At 37.8% G+C, this 21574-nt stretch overlaps 1 protein-coding gene across 1 annotated transcript in view; it reads right to left on the minus strand.

Moving 5' to 3' along the window:
* The window catches only part of MEGF11 (multiple EGF like domains 11), a 4956374-nt gene that overhangs the window by 253339 nt on the left and 4681461 nt on the right, over positions 1–21574 (minus strand). The window contains 1 exon segment of the mRNA XM_044077861.1: positions 10106–10234. Coding sequence (XP_043933796.1) covers positions 10106–10234 — 129 coding nt within the window.

Raw genomic sequence — 21574 nt, forward strand, 5'->3', positions numbered from 1 at the left:
TGACATTAGGAATACTAGAGCCTGCAGAGACAGTGCAAGATGTAATTTAACAAACCTGACTAAGTGTTCCCCTTAGTAACACATTTTTAGGAAAGGACATAATCATGTCTACTGCTTTGTTAAAATGAAGATGAGCAGGAGCCTCAGATGTGTCCAGTCAAGTAATTTACAGTTGTCCTTTCTCAATCTCCCTCTTATAAACTGACAGCCATTGTATTATGTGTCCATTCATGATGTCCTTCAGCCATCCACATCCGTTTCTTTATTCATTTCTCAATAGGCTGTCAAAAGCTACAGAAAGAACAAAGGTGCTTGCATGTGCTTGAGAGATGGGTACTTAGTCCCTTCCCTCTTTTAAGCAGTATCTGAGACAGCAGTGCTCCTTTCTGGCACACTACTATAATTTCACATGGAACATCACTGATTTTTGCCATGAAAACTGCCTTCTGTAGTCTAACTCTTGTAAGAAAATGTTTCTTTTTGCAGATATGATACATAATCCAGAACCTGCCTTTTTGCTGTAAATCAAAAATGCCTGTCTTTGAGATATTTTATTTTATGTAGGATATTCATATTGTATCACTTAGTTATGAAACAGATTTCTGACTTAGAAAGACTCGACTTTTAACTAGTTGGTGGCGCTGAACAGAAATTAATCTCTGCCTCTTATAATGAGCATAGCAAATGTCAATTATGAGGCATACGGATTCAGTTTCATCACTTTTACTGTCAAGTTATGCTATGCTAAGAATAAATATATTTTCTACAGATACTTCAGGAGATATTTACTTAAGGTTTACCTGATATTTTTTTATTTTTTTTTATAAATGTATGTATATTTTATGATTCTGGGATTAATATCTGTTTACATCATATACTCTCATATTCTTCAGCTTTAATGTGCTTATGTAATAAGCTCCCTTGTTTTTTGCTGTATAATTCCTGAGTTGCCTGAACTCAGTTTAGTTCTTGCTTCTCTTCATTGCATTTCCTTTTTGTAATGTACTTTTCCCATTGTATTGACTTAATGAATTTTGCTGAAATGGGTCCTTCACTGATTAACCTGTTTTCCTTATTAACAGATAGTACATACACTAATTAACTAACATAGAAACAAATTTGCAAACTAAATGTCATTCTAATTAAAAGAAAAATGAATAAAAAATTGGAGCAGTTCTTTTGCACTGAATCTACATTTCTTTTTGTATAACTGAAACTCCCAGAGACATTGAAGACAGATATTCCGAGCAGATTAATTTTCTTGTTTATGACAAATGCATGCAAACTAGATATAACAAGGAAAACACTGAGAACTGGTGGAAACACGGTTTTAGCATTTAGATTTTATATACACACAAAATAATACTTCTTTGACCAAAATTAGATTAAAATAGTGTGTTGTACAATTTAGCACTAATCCAAGACTGGGTGTGGGTATCTCAGAATTTACCCATGGCTGGCATCGTTTGTTAATGAGGGTGAAGCCAGAGCAATTAAACAAAGCCAACTGTGGTTAAATCTTGCAATAGCTACACCCAGTCGTGAATTATTGCTATTATAGAATGAAATTATTTAAGAAAGAAATTGCTTACTTATCCTAAATAATATCATTTTATGATGGCACTTTAGTTTTCCTGCACATCCACTGCTCAGTACTATTGTACTGTACAAAGGTAAGACATATACATCCACACCTTTGCACAGTACATCAGTGAAGAGCGAGACAGGTGACAGAGAAAAGTACAGCTTCCCTTTCGCTCATCTCTTGAACCATAGTGGTCTCTCACTCTCTTTTTTCTTTAACATTACCAGCATACCTTTCAACTTCTTTGCTAAAACAATCTGCACAAAGCCAAAAATTAATGGGAGACAAAGGGCCAGAATCAAGGACAATTTTTAAATATTAATCAAATTAACTTAAGAAGTTAACAGAACAACAGGTTTTGTATCATCATACATTTTCTGAACAACAGTGAGCATGAAGCATTAATGTCTGGCATTATTGACTTCTTGACTATAACCCTCAATGATTTACCAGAAAATCAACAATTTTACAGAGACAGGACAAAAATAAAAGGAAAAGCAGGGATGTTGTGCAAAATTCTGGGCAGCAGAGAGAAGTGGATACCAGCAGACTGACTGGTCCAGCTGCTGAAGTCTTGCTGAGAGATCAGACTTTTTTCTTTTATTTACACTCAGTTTACAAAGAGCACACTCACTGGGCTGTAGAATCAATGTACTCATTTTTGAATTATAAAGATCTTTTATTGCATAATACTCACGATTTACTACACAACTGTATAACAACTCAGATCAGAAGAAAAAGTCAAGTGCAAGAGAACATGGGACGTTTTTTCAAACTGGTTTCCACATTCTTTTTTATTTTGGAGCACTTAAGCAATAATTCACAACTGTGTGTGGGTATATTAGGATTTATGCATGGTTTTGTGTGGTTTGATCACAAGAGCAAAGCCTGAGTAATCAAACAAAGCCAACTGTTGGTAAATCCTGATATACCCACACACAGGAGTGGATTATTGCTATTATACAATTCCAACTCAAAAATGCGACAAATCACCCAGTAAATAAAACAAATGAAGAAATAACCGGATGAACTGTGGCTCACAAATCCCAACAGCATAAAGCTGGTTTCTGCAGTATATTAAATCAGGCAATTCCACAGAACTTCATGAACAAACAATTTATTTAGCGCTTTCGTCTCAGTCCCAAGACTTCATCAGAATGAATTAATACAGTACTAAACCATCATTAAATAGTACAATCAATCAAATTAACAATTAAGTGGATTAGTAAAATCTGTGTTACAATGAATTTCCTTACAAAAACTCTTAAATATTAAAAAGTGTGTTTAAAAACATATAACACATATAGAAATATGCTCTAAATTATCTTTTAAGAGCTTTGTATTTTAACACAGGTAAAATCGAGATATATTCATTAATTTCTGGTGCTGTAGTCGCATTAAGCTTTAATTGCCATGTTAATTCTTATTAATGCTATTATACAATAACATTATTTAAGAAAGATATGGTTTACCTTTCTTAAAGAATGCCTTTGTATAATGACGCTGTAGTGTTCCTCCACATTCTTCCTTGTTTGCTGATGTAACATGCAGGCTTATGGGACATTATGTTCCCATGCTTGTACTGTACATCAGAACAGTGTAGGAGAAGCAACAGACACGAGAGAAGAAAGAGAATCTCAGTTGCTGTCTTTTCTATTGCTTTTTTTTTTTCTGCTGAGACTTTGTGAGGGACAGTTTAGAAATACAAGGAAAATCAGGTATGTTTCTGATTCTGTACTTTTGCATCACGTAGTTGGTTTTTCACACATTTTGCTCTGTCCTTCAGCATATGCTAATAGAAAGTCTGGCTGCTCAATGATGCTTCAGAGACCAGACTTTTTTCTATTGGTATACGCTTGATTTTACAATGGGCATGCTGGTTGGGCTATCTAAACAGTATGCTCGTTTTTGAACAGTAATGAGCAGTCATTGTATAAGTTACCAGAAACCTCCAACTGGTAAATGTATAATAAGTAGTTGCATGAATAAGTCACAAGCCTTTTCATATGCATTTTACTTACTGGATCATTCTACCAGTAAAATGTTCGAACCACCTTGAGCAATCAGTCACATAACCATAATGCTATTCTACATGATGGAGGTGACACAGAATTTCAGGAGGCTATCGTTAGAAGCCTTTTGAAAGTATTTGTATTTGGGACCTCAGCTACTGGCTAAGCCTCTTTCCAAGCATTGGTTACGTCACTGAAGCACTTTTTTGAGTTGACTAACAAAACAAAGTGACCACATCCTTTAACTAGATTTTAGTTGGTAACCTTCAGGATAACTCATTTATAAAAGCCATGCATAATCCTACAAGCCTTTCAAATGTTTTAGAAAAAAGTGTGTACGATTTTAGTTGTTCTAATAATGAAATTTGTAAGGTAATTAATTTTCACTTACATTTATTAAGTTTCACACAGTGACTACATATTTGAAAACAGGAACACATAATCAAAACAGCTTAAATAAGGAAGTTACAAGAATTAAGCATATAAGGCAAATAAGACAACTTGTCAAATCCTGTAGGGGCTCCTCGTAATTTATCACAAACCTTCCCCCAGACTTCCTCCCCACCTTACATTTCTGAAGAGCAGGTCCTCAAAGCCTTGTCCAAGGGAAAAAAAACAGTCTCTTTGGGAAAAAGCAAAATCCCAGGCTGTCTTCTAAACAGGCTAAAACATGAACTAGCATCACCATTAAGTACCCTTTTCTATCATATCCTAACCACAGGTTTTGTTCTTGTGGAGTGGAGAACAGCAACAGTTTTTCCCCTCCACAAAGGTGGCTTATCAACAGACCCAGGAAATTACAGACCCATAAGCCTGACCAGCCTCATCTGTAAGGTCATGGAACATATCATTATGGACCTCCTAAATAAAGACATAGGCGACCTCCAAACCCTGGACCCTACCCTATTTGGCTTCGTAAAGGTCAGATTCTGTCTGTTAAATCTGGTGGACTTCTTTGAAAATGTGACCAGGGCCACTGATGAGGGCATATCTGTGCACACAGCATACCTCGACTTGGCAAAGGCTGTTGACACAATCCCACATTCGGGCATTACCAATAAACTTAGCAAACTGAATGTAAACTCCTTTGTTGTAAGATGGGTTGCCAGCTGGTTCATAAACTGGACACACACCATCAAAGTGGGTGATTCCACATCAACCAGCAAACCTGTTACCAGTGGGGTGCCACAGGGGTCAGTGCTGGACCCCACACTGTTGGGTATATACTTCTCAGAAGTTGAGGTCAAAACTAAGAGGTTGTGGATGACCAAGTTTTCAGAAGACTGCAAATTAGGTACAATCACTGAATCCCCAAATGATGTCAGTATACTACAAGAGTGTCTCACATAGACCAACGACTGGTGTATTAGTCATGGTCTCAAACTGAATGCAAAGAAATGCATCATCATTCCCTTCAGCACTAACAAGGTCCCTTTACACTGTCAAATCAACAATACCCTAAGTACCCATGAAGTGGTAAGGGACCTGGGATCACAAGTTGACTGCAACCTTAATTTCGACCACCATGTGTCTACTGTAGTAAGGAAGGCTTTCTACATAGCACACTTGATTAGTAAATGCATTTCCTTGAGAGCAAAAGAGGTTATAACCCCTCTATACTCTGCACTATTCCGGCCCGTAATTGAGTATAACACCCTGCTCGGCATGTAACGTACAAAGCACCTGCAGCAACTGGGAGACCTCAAAGATTTCTAACAAAGAAGATCAACGGGGTCCAGCATGTGCCTTTCACAGACTGACTAAAGTCCCTGTCACTATATTCCATGTTGTATAGACTTCTTAGGGTAGACTTATGCCTAATCTACAGAGCAATCCAAGACCCAAACCTAATGAACTTGTTGCATACCAGTAAATTAAAAAAGACTAGGGCTACCCATTTCAGGAACCTAAATATTGCCTGCATCTTAACTAGAACATGCTAGAGGGACAGATTTATCTTCCAGGGACTGCTGCTTCTATGGAACAGGCTACCAATTTATGAAAAACAGAGCACCTCTATGTCAAGAGGAACCTGGATGAGTGGATAGGGCACCATAAATTCATACTGGGGATAGAGCCCAAAACCCTTCTGGACATGGGCATTCATCACTAAAAGCAATCTTGGGCATTTTCTAGCATTTTCATGGTATTACATTGGGATGAAACGGCTAGGCTTAAAATGACCTTCAGGTTGATAACCTAGTAATCTCCCATGATCTTATGATCCCATTAAACATATTAAGAAAAGTAAAAAGTCTTTGAAATAATTGCAACATAAAACATAATTCCATTGATATCATTCAACAAACATTCTTAATAATAATTTAACATTGCTGTGCCTTCTGGTTAAAGACTATGTATACTATAAAATGTTTACCTTAAAAGAACGCTCTAATTTATTTTGGATTAAAAACAATTGATTTCCATCATAGAAAAGAATACAAAATAAAAGATACATTTATACCATATCAGTTAATCTACTGGGCAACCAATCTTGATGAGTACAAGGATGAGTAATTCTTCTCCATCATTTAAAATTAAGCATATTTGTAACAAAATCCTATATTTAGAGGTGTCATTATGCAAGGACAGAGGCATATTGTGACATAACATTCAGGGTTCATAAATGTGCTCATCTCAAGAGCCCACCTCTACACCTCCAGGCCACTAGTGGGATTTTTTGTGCAAATCAAGAAATAATACACTGCATCATTAAACAAGTGATATAATATATACCAGCCAGGGGTGCAGGAAACTCTAGTTGAAGGAGTTGGTGGAAGAAGACTCATCTCAATGGTGATGGTGGAAGGGTAGCTAAAACCCATCAGGGTGGGTTCTTAATCAGATACAGTAAAAAATGTATCACTTTTATCTAATTGTAGCAACCCTCCTTTATGAGTGTTAGGTTCGGATGAAATCCAAATAGTACCAGCAGGATGGAGGAGGGCAAGTCCCATTAGTGTTGATGTCTACTTGAATGGTGGTCAGGAACAATTATGCTTGGTGAAGGTGTTTGCTGAGGAACAAGGCACAATGACACAAATATCCATGACTGAGACTGTTCTTGAAGCAAGCAGTAGAGAGAGACACTCCATACATTAGGCTCTGCATGCAACATTTGCTAGTGGGTAGCTGGCTGACTAATGGCAACATACAATGCAATGAACTTGGAACGTGTCTAGCAGGCAAACACAAGGCTTCCTGTTATTGGAAGCAAAGTAATAAATAGCCAGCTTGTCTTCCAAAACTCATGTATCTGCCATAGTGATACCTGTGCTGCCAGTGTATGTACATGATATGAGGGGCTGTCTCTTGTCTCAAGAAAGAGAAGACATTAATGGACATGTTCAAGGAAACCTTCAAAACCAATTCTGAGAAGAAAGTAGGTTAGTCCTTAGGGATATGCCCTCCTTGCGAAAAAAACAGTTATGGTTCTGTATACACAAGGATCTGATGGCTTTTGGATGCACCATGCAGAGGTGATGGCCATCAGAAAGAGTCTCTGAGCACTCCTGAGCAAGCAGTATCAAAAGACAGCTGGGCAAGACTATCTAAAATAAGCTTAGATCTCATGAACAGGAAATGATCTTCTGTGAAGGATTGAGATGCAGCATTCTTTTCAGGAACTCCCTGACCAGCTGGTGCTGGGCCAAAATTGTATCCTTCACAAGGTCATAGTGTATAGTAATAGCTGACATATGTACCCCTGAATAACTGAAGTGCATATCATAATAGTCCCTGACATAGATTAAAAACTGCAGATTGGCTGGATTAGTACACATATTGCTTTGCTCAAACTATGAGCCACTTCTACTAGGGCATCCTAGCAGCTTCAGTCACCTCCGCAATCCCCATCCAACAAGTCCAGCAGAAACAAGGGTCTACATCATGGGACAAGCCTTGAAGTAAAGTGGCTATGAACTACTTCTATGTGGAAATCATAAGCTTGCCAGGTCAAGGGTATTCTGGAAGCTTCTTTAACCTCTGAAATTGCCAGTCATCAAGTCCATCAGAAGCCTACATCTGGGGATAAGCTTGAAGGGGGAACTGATGGTTTCCCCACCTATGGGGGATGCTTGAATACAGCCAACAGGATTTTCTGTGCTTCTAAGAAGCATAGAGACTGAATATATGCACTTCTCAAGGATTGGTTTGCTCTTTCTTCCATGAACTTTGTGTTGATGTATAAAATTAGTGGAAATGTGTGCAGGAACATTCTATGCCATCAGAGGATGCATGTCTTTACTACTACATTCTCCTTGCCCTGCTGAGCTTAGTAAATGAGGGGAAGAAGCAAGTTCTCCAGGTTCCAAAGAGGTCATTTTCCAGAATCACCATGGTATGGCTGAAGACCAGGCTCACAGCATCCATCAGCTTGTTCAGTTTACTAGGAATGTGAACCTGTAACAGAAGGATTATCACTGTTTGTGGATCACTGTGAGATCAGCATTGCTTTCTTGTATTGGAAGCATTACCTAGTATACATCTTGTTTGTTTTAAGTATCAAATTATGGACTGATTGACTGAGAAGATGAGGAAAGGTCCAAAAATCAGATATTTTGCTAAGGCCTTTAGTGCCTGGAAAACTGCTCTTAGATCCAGCTAGTGGATGTGCAGCTTTCTAACTGAGGGAGGAGGGAAGATTCATTGTGCTATGTGGGAATTAAGGAGGACTTCCTAACCAGCAGGTAGCACACCCATCATCAATGTCAAGAATGAGCTCAACTGAAGAAAGGGGAGACCTGTCTGTAGTTTTACTGGGAGTACTCATTCAAAGGAAACAAGAGACGGGCCCAAAATAGTAATGTCCTTAAAGGTGTCTACCATTTCTAGTAATACTATCAACACCCTGTAGGAGTATAGGCATGATCCCCTGAAGAGTACTCTCTAGAACTTAAGGTGCTGGATGTACTCATTTAAATCACTGAGGTTTAGAAAGGGAAGGAGATCATTATTCTACTTTCACACTAGGAAAACAGTAGATTAAAACATGCCTCTTTCAAAAGTGGGGATGTTCTCCATTACCTGTCTGACCAATAGAATCTAGGACTGTTCCAAGAGATCTGTTGAAATGGACTAATTTACCAATGAAGATCTCTCTTGTGGAGGACGAACAAAGCCCCAGAATGTGGCTGAAGGTGACCGCATTTAAAACCACCAGTGCTTTGGAATGTTTCTGTAAGATGGAGCAAACTCAGAGCACCACTATCATGGACAGTCCTGAACCAGAGTCAGTACTGTGGCATGCTAGACAGGGAAATCATCACCCTGAGCAACTTCACTGCAATTGGAGAAGGCAAGACCATGTGATGCTTTACAGCCTTCTGTGGATGTCAAGAAGGCATCTAACTGTTTTGGGGCTGATCAGACTCAGCACAAAAAGGAATGGAAATAACAGTAAGTGGAACATGAAGGTCTTTCACTGAAGTGCTGGCCTATGTCCTCTCTATCAAGTCATCAACAAGGTCCTGCGCTAGTAGGACTGGAAGTAATAATAAGTGGAACATGAAGGTCTTTCACTGAAGTGCTGGCCTACTTTCTCTTCTGCAGGTCATCAACAAGGTTCTGAGCTAGCTAGGCAAACAGCACTTCCCCTAAAAGTGGATGTCCAAAATCTTGTTACTTGTACTTTCATCAGTGAGGATAACCTCATCTATACCATCCTGCACCGGTATATACCTGAGGGTGTGGCCCTAACTAAAGTGTCTACTCAGTTAAAATTGTAGCAAGACATACAGTGTCCTATGATGAAGACCGTATGGAGAGTCTCACCCTGGTAATTAGTGAGCCCTGATTCAGGACAGTTAACTAGTTGGGCTCAAAAATGGGACATGTGAGACAAACTAGCACAGTTCACTGGGGAATCAGGAAATGGTGTGGATAATGTGCTAGTTAGAAGCAGTGTGAGGTGGAGAGAGGTGTGCATTGGGTAGGAGTCATACTAATCTCTCTAATGATGTGATCCACCATCAGTGACGTCCACAAGACAGCAATCACTGGTACAAGTGAGGAGATGCTCCTGGATATGGCTTATGCTGAAAAAATGTCAAATTCTTCTGATGAAAAATAAGCACCTGACCTAAAAGTTATCAGCCTATGTTATATTTATTTAACTATATGCAAAACAGTAGTTTACATTATGAAACTGAAATAAGAACTACAATGACATTAAATAAATTAGGTATTTTGCATCCCTCTAGACACTATTGTATTTAACATACTGCTTAGTAACTAGCAAAAATCATCCTGATCAAAGCTATGTAACTCATGGCATTTCTGCAGCCTTCCTGTGCAATGCATTTGTAATCTCCTGAGTTTCATTTACTGTTGGTGTCTACAACCATCTCTCTTCACAGGTGTGTATTGTTTGTACCTGAAACCTGCTAGTTTTTAGCACAAATACTTAAAAGATGTAATTTTTAGCTAACCAAAAACATATAACTAACTATTTAGCTTTGGTATCCCTGTGTTATAAACATAATGAATATTTTTTGTGGAATAGTCTTACGCTGAGTACAGTAGAGTCCAGTCCACCCTGGTGTACACTTGCATTCTCCATCAGAAGTGCTGCAGAGGGCTCCATTGTGACAGTTGCAGGTGTGTATACAGTCTGGGCCCCAGGAACCAGCAGGGCATGCTGAAAAACAAGCACGTTACACAACATAAGAAAGCAGAGACATTTCAATGTAAAATGGCAAACAGCTTTATCTAAGAAAAAGTAATTACTTCAAGGTAGGCAAGAAAGATACTTTGATTTTGCTGACTTAAAAAAATCTACAAATTGGGAGATCTTAATCTGGAAGCACAGAAGGGTCTAAGGGAATGACAGCAGGAAAAAAAACATTACAAAATGTTTGCACAATAACACTGTGAGGAAGGTTTCACAATCAAAATGCTGACTGCTTTCCTGGAATATGAAGAGAGTAAGGGACACTGTGCATTACTGATATGGCACAAGGATATAAAGTGTATCTGGAATCTTTATCTCTTTTGGCATTTTCTAAGCCTGAATAATTATTGAAACTGAACCTTTGCACAATGGCCACATGAAACTTTCCCCTCTGGGAGCAAGATCATGATGGCATTTAGGTGTTCTTTTTTCTCTAGTTAACTCCAATAACTATGAGAACATTTTAATGTCTGTATCATGCAATTACAGTGTGGTAGCAGATAAATGTTCAATTTATTTCAAAACAGATTAAATAAAAAGAAGAATATTAAAACAGACTGATATATTTAAGAAATCTGAGTACAAATAAAACCACCCCAGAGTGGAATGGGAGCACTTGCTTTGTTTATACCCTTATGTTTTTCTGCCCTCTTATACATCTTATCTTATTCTCTGGCTATCTGGTATATAAATAAACAATGTGGATACCTGGTATAAAGACTGTGGATAACTGCTTTGTTCATACCCTTATGTTTTTCTGCCCTCTTATACATCTTATCTTATTCTCTGGTTATCTGGTATATAAATAAACAATGTGGATACCTGGTATAAGGACTGTGGATAACTGCTTTGTTCATACCCTTATGTTTTTCTGCCCTCTTATACATCTTATCTTATTCTCTGGTTATCTGGTATATAAATAAACAATGTGGATACCTGGTATAAGGACTGTGGATAACTGCTTTGTTTATGTCCTTGTGTTTTTCTGCCCCCTACCTTCCATATGCTGTGCAACATTTCTCAAACTAGTGATATTTATTTGGCCTGACCTTTTTAAGTAAAAAATACAGACCTAACCTATGACTTTCCTCAGGAAGAAATATATGAACATCTTGTGCCTAGAAAGATAATAAATTATCATTTTAACATATCCAGACATACTAGTGGATACATACCTGAGAACAGTCATCGAAGGGAAGCTAGTGCCATATCAACAAATAGAAATGAAAATAGTCAAGTTCCTTGAGCTGGAAAATAATGCATAAATGGCCTGGAGTATAAATGCTGGTTGAAAGACTTAGATGAGAGAACTGCTTTATTTTAAATAACCAACAAAGTAGGTCCACATAGTCACCAGCACTGTGTGCCCACCATGCCTAAAGTATATTGCTATTGTGGCATCTTCCCACATTGAACTGCAATGTATCAATGTCTTTTTTATTTTTTCTTCTGAGTATTTATTCTGCTCTCTTTTAACATTAGTATCCTGATACTGTGCTGTGAATGTCTGTATGTATCTGCATATATATATATATATATATATATATATATATGTACACACAGACACATACACATATACATATAGATATGTATAGGTTGCATTCAAACGCTCAGACTCTCTGGAGTATAGAGGGGATGATCGGAGAATTTGCACATTCCCCACTGCAGTGAGATCTCGGAGATGGTATATATAATTGCACTGGGTGTGAGGTTCAAAACATAGTATCTGTTTTGCTTCAAGTCTTGTGCTTTGAAGTGTTATGTATTTGAATCTTTGTGATTCAAACTGTTTTACCTAATGTCTAAGCATTCAAAATTTTGATAATTCATGTGTTTGACATAGACTCATATATGATACACACACACACACACACACACACACACACACACACACACATATATATATGTGTGTGTGTGTGTGTGTGTGTGTGTGTGTGTGTGTGTGTGTGTGAGGCATTGCTAAAACTGATTATTGGCATTGTCTGTTTTGTCAGTGCAATTTGGTTGACAGAACAGCAACAGATGTGTGAGATCTCTGTAATACCGGGGTTGGGAACATGCCTTTTCCTTTGTATTGTGCAATCTTGGAGTTAGAATATATAAGTAGCAGGGGATGTGGGTGACTTGGGGGGAATTGCCTCTGCAAAAAAATTATTTTTTAGTTGCACAGTCAGAGCTTATGTCTCACTGGTGTTCACTGTCAATGTTTTTTTTTTTTTTTTTTTTTTTATTTAAAGACTGCCAGCTTTATACAATTTCAACCGTCCCAGTACACAAACACACACAGGCACACACACACACACACACACACACACACACACACACACACATATATATATATATATATATATATATATATATATATATATATACAATTTCAACCTTCCCAGTACACACACACACACACACACACACACACACACACACACACACACACACACACACACACACACACACACACACACACACATATGTGCATATATATATATATATATATGTGTGTGTGTGTGTGTGTGTGTGTGTGTGTGTGTGTGTGTGTATATATATATATGGATTCCTATGAGATTATCATAGGTTCAAAACTTCAAAGGTCATATGGTTGAGACCATAACAGCATGGAACAGGAAATTTAATGTAGTGCGATCGTGGAGTTGGTATATTTAATTAACAGGGGGTATGGGTGGAGCAGGGGGTTAAAAACAGAATTTTTTTGTTTTTTATTTTTTTATTAATGTTTGAAGTTCTGAAACTTTGATCATATGGTCTCAGCCATATGAATTTCAAAGTTTCGGAACTTCGATAATCTAGCATAGATCCATCCATATATATATATATATATATATATATATATATATATATATATATATATATAGGTCCCTTTCAGATGATCGAAGTTTTAAAACTTTGAATTTCATATGGCTGAGACCATATGATCGTAGTTTTAAAACTTCTAACGCACTGAATGACTGAATGGAGATCGCCATACAGTGAGGAATGGGAAATTTTCCCTTTTCCTCACTGTAGTGCAATCTAAAAATGTCCAGGAACATTTTTTTGCTTTGTTTTTTTCTTTCAGGTGTTCAAAGTTTTGAAACTTTGATCATATGGTCTCGGCCATATGAAATTCGAAGTTTTAAAACTTTGATCATCTGAAGTAGACCCATGTATATAAATACACACACACACACACACACACATATATATATTGTTTTTGCTAAAGGTGTGTATTTGTGTGTGTGTGTGTGTGTGTGTGTGTGTGTGTGTGTGTGTGTGTGTGTAGGGCTGCATTTTTTTAGAGCACTCTTGGACTTGGCTATTATTTGTTAACAAAGAGAGTTTTCATTTAAAGCTAATGCTAAAGCTACAGATAGTAAGTTGCTTTTATTATTTTCCAGAATAGGGACACCTAAGGAAACACTCACTGATCAGGGACTCCATTAATGCCAGAATAATGCATTAACTGTGTGAATACTTTAAGGTGAAGCAATTATAAACTTCAGCATATCATCCCCAGATGAATGCACAGATTAGTGGAGCATTTAACTGAACATTAAAGTCCATGCTGAAAAAAAAGTTATGGAACAAGATGTCAAAACAGGGAAGTTTGTGCTGTACCTCATGTTTGCCATTAGGGAAGTGCTGTAAGTCTCAAATGGATTCATTTGCTTTGAGTTATTATATATCAGACATCTCCAGGACTGTGTGATATTTAAGAAGAGAAGTGTCCTTAAGTACTATACCAACATATAACCAGTATGTCCGTTTATTGCTTTTAGCTTTCTCTGTGCATTTCCAGCCTATTTTTACAATGAAAGTGGTGATGCTCATATTCAGAGAAAACATAGAAAATGCCCAAGCTGCCCAACAAGGTGTGGATAATGGAAGTGCATGGACAGGGGATTTAAAGCTGGACACCAAGTGGTAGTTATATTCTTCTCAGCAGAAAACAAGTATTTAGCTAAATGTAAGGGTCCACAGAAAAGTGAAAAGAGCTACATAATAGAGTTAGACAGATTGGTAAGTCTGATATACCATGTCTTTGCTCTAAAACAGTGGAAGGAAGTACAAACTTCTGTAGTTTAGTGGTACTTATGTATTATCGCAACCAGATCTGTGGGCTCGCATAATCTGTTATGTTTCTGAGAACCGATGTCTGGTAACATAAGAAAGGGTTTGTTCAAGTGTTAAGTACTATTTGGTGCAATTGTTTTTCACATGTGAAGAGGAATAATGGAAAATTTCCCCTTCCCCTGGAGCGTCCTTTCCCGACCTATCAACAGGACTGGAAGAAGTCATGAGACTTGCCACGGACACCCATTCCATTTCAGCTGTCATAATGTGTACACACCATAATGTATGATTCTTACTTTTGTTAGCTATGTGGGTGAATCACTGAGCATTTCCAGCACCTGCTGGTAATTGTGGAACTGGATGCTTTGATTAAACAACTGCAGATTTACCAGACTTTGTGTGTGGGAAGGGGGATAACGTTTCACTCCCCTTACACTGAAGTCCTGCAGGGGAGAAAAGGAGCATGTCCCTGAGGAATCAATGTCCGCTTACTCACTGCTTGTAGCAGGCACCTTTAGTTTGGATGAGTACTGTCCATGAACAATCAGACGGTATATTCCTGGTTAACTTGCCTTTGCTGTTGTTGTAATCAACAAGGCAGGATTTGTGATGCGGCGTGGCAGTGCACAGTTCCCCGCAAAAGTGAGACACGCCAGGCAAGAGTGGAAACATTTACATTCATTCCTCTCCCTGGGACATAACGTGTGTGACAAAGTATTACTAACTTGCTTGCACACCCCTTTCCAGGTTAATAAGTATGTATTCTCAGAAACATAACGAATTATGAGAGTTCCCAAATCTGGTTGCGATAATACACAAGTACCTAGTTAGCTTATCAGCTGAGACTACGCAGTAGCGAAGAAAGAAAACTGACCTGTACGCAGGCAGCTCATGCAGAAGATACACTCTCTGAATCACAGAACTAAGAAGTAAAAGTGTTTGTGTTAAGGAAGAACCAAGAGTTTTTAGTTACCTGACAGTGTAAACCTTATTCAATACAATGTTCAGACCATTCCAAGTGAAAAGGTTAACTTAAAACCTGACAGAATACCTGAATGACAAAGAAAGGCAGGATAAGAGGAAGTATGCAAGGTGCCTGATAAGGCAGCAAAATTAGAGTCAAACAGTAAGCGGGACAACTGTATAGAATAATCTCCCAATCTGATGGAATCATCAGCTTCTGCAATGAGTTTAGGAAGCTAAACAGTGCCTCAAAATCTGATAGTTAACCAATGCCTAGGGTAGATGAGTATAAATAAAGTTTAGTGAAGACTGTTCCAGACTATACCAGACATCATCAAGTGGTACTGGCAAATACATCTTAGAGATGGAGATAAAGAAAAAAAAACATCTTTTTTCCACATCTGAAGGAGTATTTCAATATATTCACTTCCATTTTGGGATGCATGAAACCTCTATAACCTTACAGCAACTCAAGGATTGTGTATTAAAGCCTATGACAAATATGCTTCTGTCTGCTTGTATGACACTTGTATGATAATATTGTCCACTCTGAGGAGAAGGACTCTCACCTGGCCAAGGTACAAGTTGTGTTAGATGCTGTACAAGTCAGAATAACTGAATTGTTCTAGAAGCAATATATACATGATAAAAATTAAGTATTTGGAATGTGACAGGCATTGAAATAGTCAGGCCCAAGAAAATAAAAAATATGCAGTAAGGAAGTTGCCTAAAGAAGGCACACAAGTAAGGCCATTCCTGGGGTTAGCTGGGAATTACTAGAAGTTTGTACTTTTCTTTGCCATAATAACAAGCATTTTCCTGATGTGATATAAAGAAAATATCACTATAGATATAATGGACAATAGACATGGATAATGCATTTAAGTATTTAAATAAGGCACTATGTTCAGAGACAGTGGCAGTATCCCCAGATTTTAGTTTTTGGTGTAAGCAGATGCTTCAGATGTGGGCCTGGGGTCGATTATTACAGCTCTGGGATGGGAATGAGCATCCTGTGTGTTACATAAGTTGCAAGTTAAATAAACTGGAAACAAAATATTCCATAATTAGCAGGGCATGTCTAGCAATAATGTTGACAATATCTTCCCTAAAATACAACTTGCTGAGCAGAGAATTAATTTTAATAACTGGTCAAGGCTCTCCACCAATATGACTTCACAAAGAGAACAATGGTTACATAATGCTGTGTTGGTGGGCCCTTTCACTTAAACCTTTCAGACTCACTGAAAGACACTTGTCTGACTTGATCCAATATAATATGGATGCTCTATCAAAAGCATCTAAACCATCCAAAGGACATTAAACCAGTGGTTTAAATCTCTTGGGATCAACTGCAGCTTAGCATGACAAATTTCACTAAATAAAGTGCCCAGATAAATGTACATGCTGTAACTAGTGGTGTGTCTGAGTGTAATGTAAACAGAAAATACATTATAAATAAGAAGTATTTATGAACACAGACAAACTTTTGTTATATTAGCTGGAGAAATGTTGTCATCATTTTAATATCCTCATTTTAAAGTGTTGCCATCACTTTAAGATGGGGATGTTAATTTAAGAGCAGAGCGAAGCTTTATTTTATTAGCTAGATCTGGTTTTCCCTCTTGAATGGTGGATTTGATATCTAAAGCAGTTGTTCTGAAAGACAGACAGCAGAGGAATTATGACCAGGAAGAAGATGGGAAATGTTCCTGTTAAAGGAATCCATGAGAGAGAGAGAGAGAGAGAGAGAGACAAAGACAGAGAAACCGACTTAAAGAGACTGTACCCCTAGAAATATGAGACTGTATTGAAAGTATTTGTTGTAAACTTTTGCTAAACCATAAAATTGTTTTGGGAACAGCCTGCAATTTTATGTTTCTGTACAATAAACTAGTTTGTTTTTTTGTTTCTTCTCTAAGACTGGTATGTCTGCTACCTTAAATATTCTACTATATTTACCACTCCATCTAGCTACATATATCTATAGCTACACACACACACACACACACACACACACACACACACACACACACACACACCTGTCTCATCATTGAGTGATCTCTAAAAAGAGTGGATGCAAAAACAGCAATCATTTTAGATTGACTCTAAAATGATTGAATTCGAAAAAACAGAAAAAGCCCTACGTGGTAGGCTGCACCTCCTAAACCCCCTGCTAATTAAATACACCAACTTAGATATTGCCTAACAGTGGGGTAACTGCAAATTCCCACACCCTGCTGTAATCACAATCTTACATGGAAAGCAGCCAGTAGGCTGGAAAAGCATTCTGTAAGTGTATTCTGTCATCTTTATCTATCTATATATCTATATTCTTCTCTCTCTCTCTCTCTCCCTCTATATATATATATATATATATATATATATATATATATATATGTGTGTGTGTGTGTGTGTGTGTGTGTGTGTGTGTGTGTGTGTGTGTGTGTGTGTGTGTGTGTGTGTGTGTGTGTGTGTGTGTGTGTGTGTGTGTGTGTGTGTATGTGTGTATGTATATGTACATGTGTATATATATATATATATATATATATATATATATATATATAAATATATATATATATATATATATATATATATATATATATATATATATATATATCTATATGCACACACACATGTATAATTTATATCTGTATTCACATACATATATGTGTGTGTGTGTGTGTGTGTGTGTGTGTGTGTGTGTGTGTGTGTGTGTGTGTGTGTATGTGTCTGTGTGTGTGTGTGTGTGCATATCCATATACAGCAGAAAAGCTCTGCTTGAGACAAAGGTGGTACAATAGTTAGATGAAGTCTGCCTGGTGATACTGATATTTTTATATGTTTTTTCTAAATATTTGTATTGTCAAGGAGGAGAAAGTTTTAGCTTGGGTTTCTGAGGCCAAAAATCCCAAGGAAAACCAGTAAAAGTGAAAAATAGAGCCTTGAGCATCAACACACAATGGAAATATCTCTCTTCCCTGGCTGTATTGATTAGGTTGTGTCTTGTTGACCAGCAGAAATTTGCCTTAAGGCATTTATGCTAGAAAACAAAACATGCTCAAATTAGAAAGGAAGAACAATCTGGAAGCCTTGATTCAAGTTGTAAAATCTCATTTCATTTATTGTGGGACAGATGTGCAATGCTGCATATATGACTATTAAGTAAGTACAGTTACATTTACACAAGCCAAACTTTTAGGGGAGTGAGTGGCGATGGGCTGGGAATTGCTTCTGGTTGGAGAGGTGAGAGGGGCAGGACCAAGGGTGAATCTCCCCATGCCTGTGGATTGGATGCTGGATTAGACTTGCCAGCTTTCGTTGTGGCTAAAACTTGACTTAGGCCATACCCCCTGCACCTCCCATAACTCCACCCATATCCCACCCACTTTCTCCCCATTTCATGAAATCATTGTCATGTCATCTGAGTGGGAATGCCCTCTTTTTCTATTTCTGATGTCTTTTTTCTGGGGATTAACTATGCTTTTTGTAAAAAAAAAAAAAAAAAAAGGATAGTAAATCTGCACATTTTACAAACTCAGATAGTCTGTTTCTATTTTTTGAAACAGAATACCAAATTTTGTAGTGTTTTACAGACTACCAGACAATCAGTTTGATTTCCAGTTAGTCCAGAAAATGGATAGGTGGCAACACTATGTTGTATGGCTGTCACAGAAAGGCCCATTCCAGCTGGTCTCCACTTTACTCCTTTAATGATTTTTTTCCATGTAATATGATTCAGATGAGGAACCTCTGGAGAACTTGTGGTCAAAACTGGACCAAGACCACACCGCTTGCACCTCCCATAGCCCCACCCATGTCCTCACATCTCTCCACCCACTGCCCAGCCATTTAGTGATGTCATCTTCATGTCAGGTGAGGAGGAATGCCCTTTTTTTCCCTTTGTGATGCTGTTTCTGTAGAAAAACATAGTCTTATCAATTTAACAAACACTGAAAGTATGTTTCTTTTTTGAAACAAAATACCAGACTTTATATAGTGTTTTCCAGACTTCAGAACAAATGGTTTGATTTCTGGATAGTCTGGGAAAAATGGATAGGTGGCAATGCTACTCCCTACTTGTCTTCCTCACTAGAATCTGTGGTATACCTACAAAAAGGAGTGTAAGAGAATACTGCAACCGAGAATGGGATAAAATGATAAGCAAAAGATCAGAAAGATTTTGTGAACTCAACTATTTTTGAGTGCAACTTGCTTGACTGCCTGAAGTAATACTCCATAAGGAATGACAAAGCTTTAAAAATATAAACTGAACTTTATCTTACAAGTTCAATTGTAAGCCTCTGTGTCTTCCTTTACTGGATCAGTAATGCAGTACATTAAAATGGACCGTGTCTATAGCCTAAATCTGTGCAAAGTGTTCTTTATGTTGTTAATAAAATATAGATCATACTTGCCCTGCCATTAAGTCACATGAATACTTGCACTGTTTTTTGTTTTTCATTTTGTTAATCTTTTTAAAATAAACTTTACATCCTCTTCTTTAAGATTAGAAGAAATGCACTGGCTCATTCAGGTATTTCCTGTTTAGGAGGCTCTATTTTTCTTTGCAAGGTGGTTAATACTGAGTCACTGAAAAATATGTTATGTTGATGCAATTCTCTTTTGTTATTAATATATGTGAGGAACTGACTACCAAAAGTGATACTGCTACACTTTTTAACACTAAGTTTGAGCCATTATTAGTATACCAAGGCAAGCTCATTCTGGAGGATTTATCACTGTAGGACTTAACAACCATCCCAAGTTTGCAAATGAGTGCACCATTACTTTGTTAACCAGAGACCTCAGGCTGGAAATCGGAGAAGTGAATACCAAAAAAGAGAGGTTATAGCACAGAGTTTTGAGGGACACCACTCATAGTATTCACACTCTGTGGGTTTTGTCTTTCAGCTAGTTTACAAATTATCTTATCACTTACAGATCGATCTTTAAAGCATTTAGCTTTTATATGATGCCAGCACTTGGAATGGTGACAAATGCCTTAGCCAAGCCAAGATATTCCGAGTGCCATGCATGGTCACTTTCTATGGCCTCCACAAGCTTTTTGAAGAAATCTACTAAATAGATGGGATCTGCTCTTCACAAAACTGTTGAGTTTAAGTCTAAAAAGATTCTTGATATGGTAATTCATGAGGTCAATTATAATGTGTTTTATGACTTTGCAAATGAACTTTGTACGGGTGATAAATCTGTAATTACTCAGGTTAGCTGTAATGCCATCCTTATGTAGGTGCATGTTCACTGCATCACTCATCAGGGACAAAATCAGAAGGTAAACTTAAGTTAAACAAGTCTTATCTAATAGCATCGACTGACGCAGTCTGAAAATGTGACATGTTCCTGGATGACCTCCTTCCACTACCTGAATCAAAGCCTGTGGGAAGATATAATGTACAGAGGTCAAAAATACTTCAGCCTTCATCCACAGACTGTGCTGGTAGGCTTAAGGCTTTCATGGATATCATCATTTGTTGACACATTTAAGAGACACAAACCTTCAATTGATGGTTTGCATTCTTACCAACTGTTGCATAACTTCCTCTATTTGGATAAAATATATACATCAGTACTGAAAAAAGAATGTCCCTCACCCACCTAGAGCTCTACCACCATGAGTGCATCTGGTCTAGATCTCAAAGCATTAATGTGTGAGGCTGTTGAATAAGCGAGCAGCGAGACAAATCAGAATATCGATACTGCCATTGGCAGGGCATGACGGCATGTTTTTGTTGTTGCCAAGGCATGGCAGTTTATTTATATTGCTGTTGGCATGTTGGCAGGACAAAGGAGAATGTATTTGCTGCTGTTGCCAGGGCATGGCAGTTTATTTATCTTGCTGTTGGCAGGACATGGCAAAATGTATTTCTTACCATTGGCGGGGCATGGCAGCATGTTTTTGTTGTTGCCAGAGGTTGGCAGTTTATTTATGCTGCTGCTGGTAGGACATGGCAGCATGTTTCTGTTGTTGCCAGGGCATGGCAGTTTATTTATGTTGCTATAGGATGGATATTGCAGAATGTATTTGTTGCTGTTGCCAGGGCATGGCAGTTTATTTATCTTGCTGTTGGCAGGACATGGCAAAATGTATTTGTTGCCGTTGGCAGGGCATGGCAGCATGTTTTGTTGTTGCCAGGGCATGGCAGTTTATTTATGTTGCTGTTGGCAGGACATGGCAGAATGTATTTGTTGCTGTTGCCAGGGCATGACAGTACCTTTATAATGGAAACCATACTCTTTGTAAATGGTCAG

The sequence above is a fragment of the Protopterus annectens genome, chromosome 7.part0 (assembly GCF_019279795.1).
Source record: "Protopterus annectens isolate FY-2018-M chromosome 7.part0, PAN1.0, whole genome shotgun sequence".
Classification (NCBI taxonomy): Eukaryota; Metazoa; Chordata; order Ceratodontiformes; family Protopteridae; genus Protopterus; species Protopterus annectens.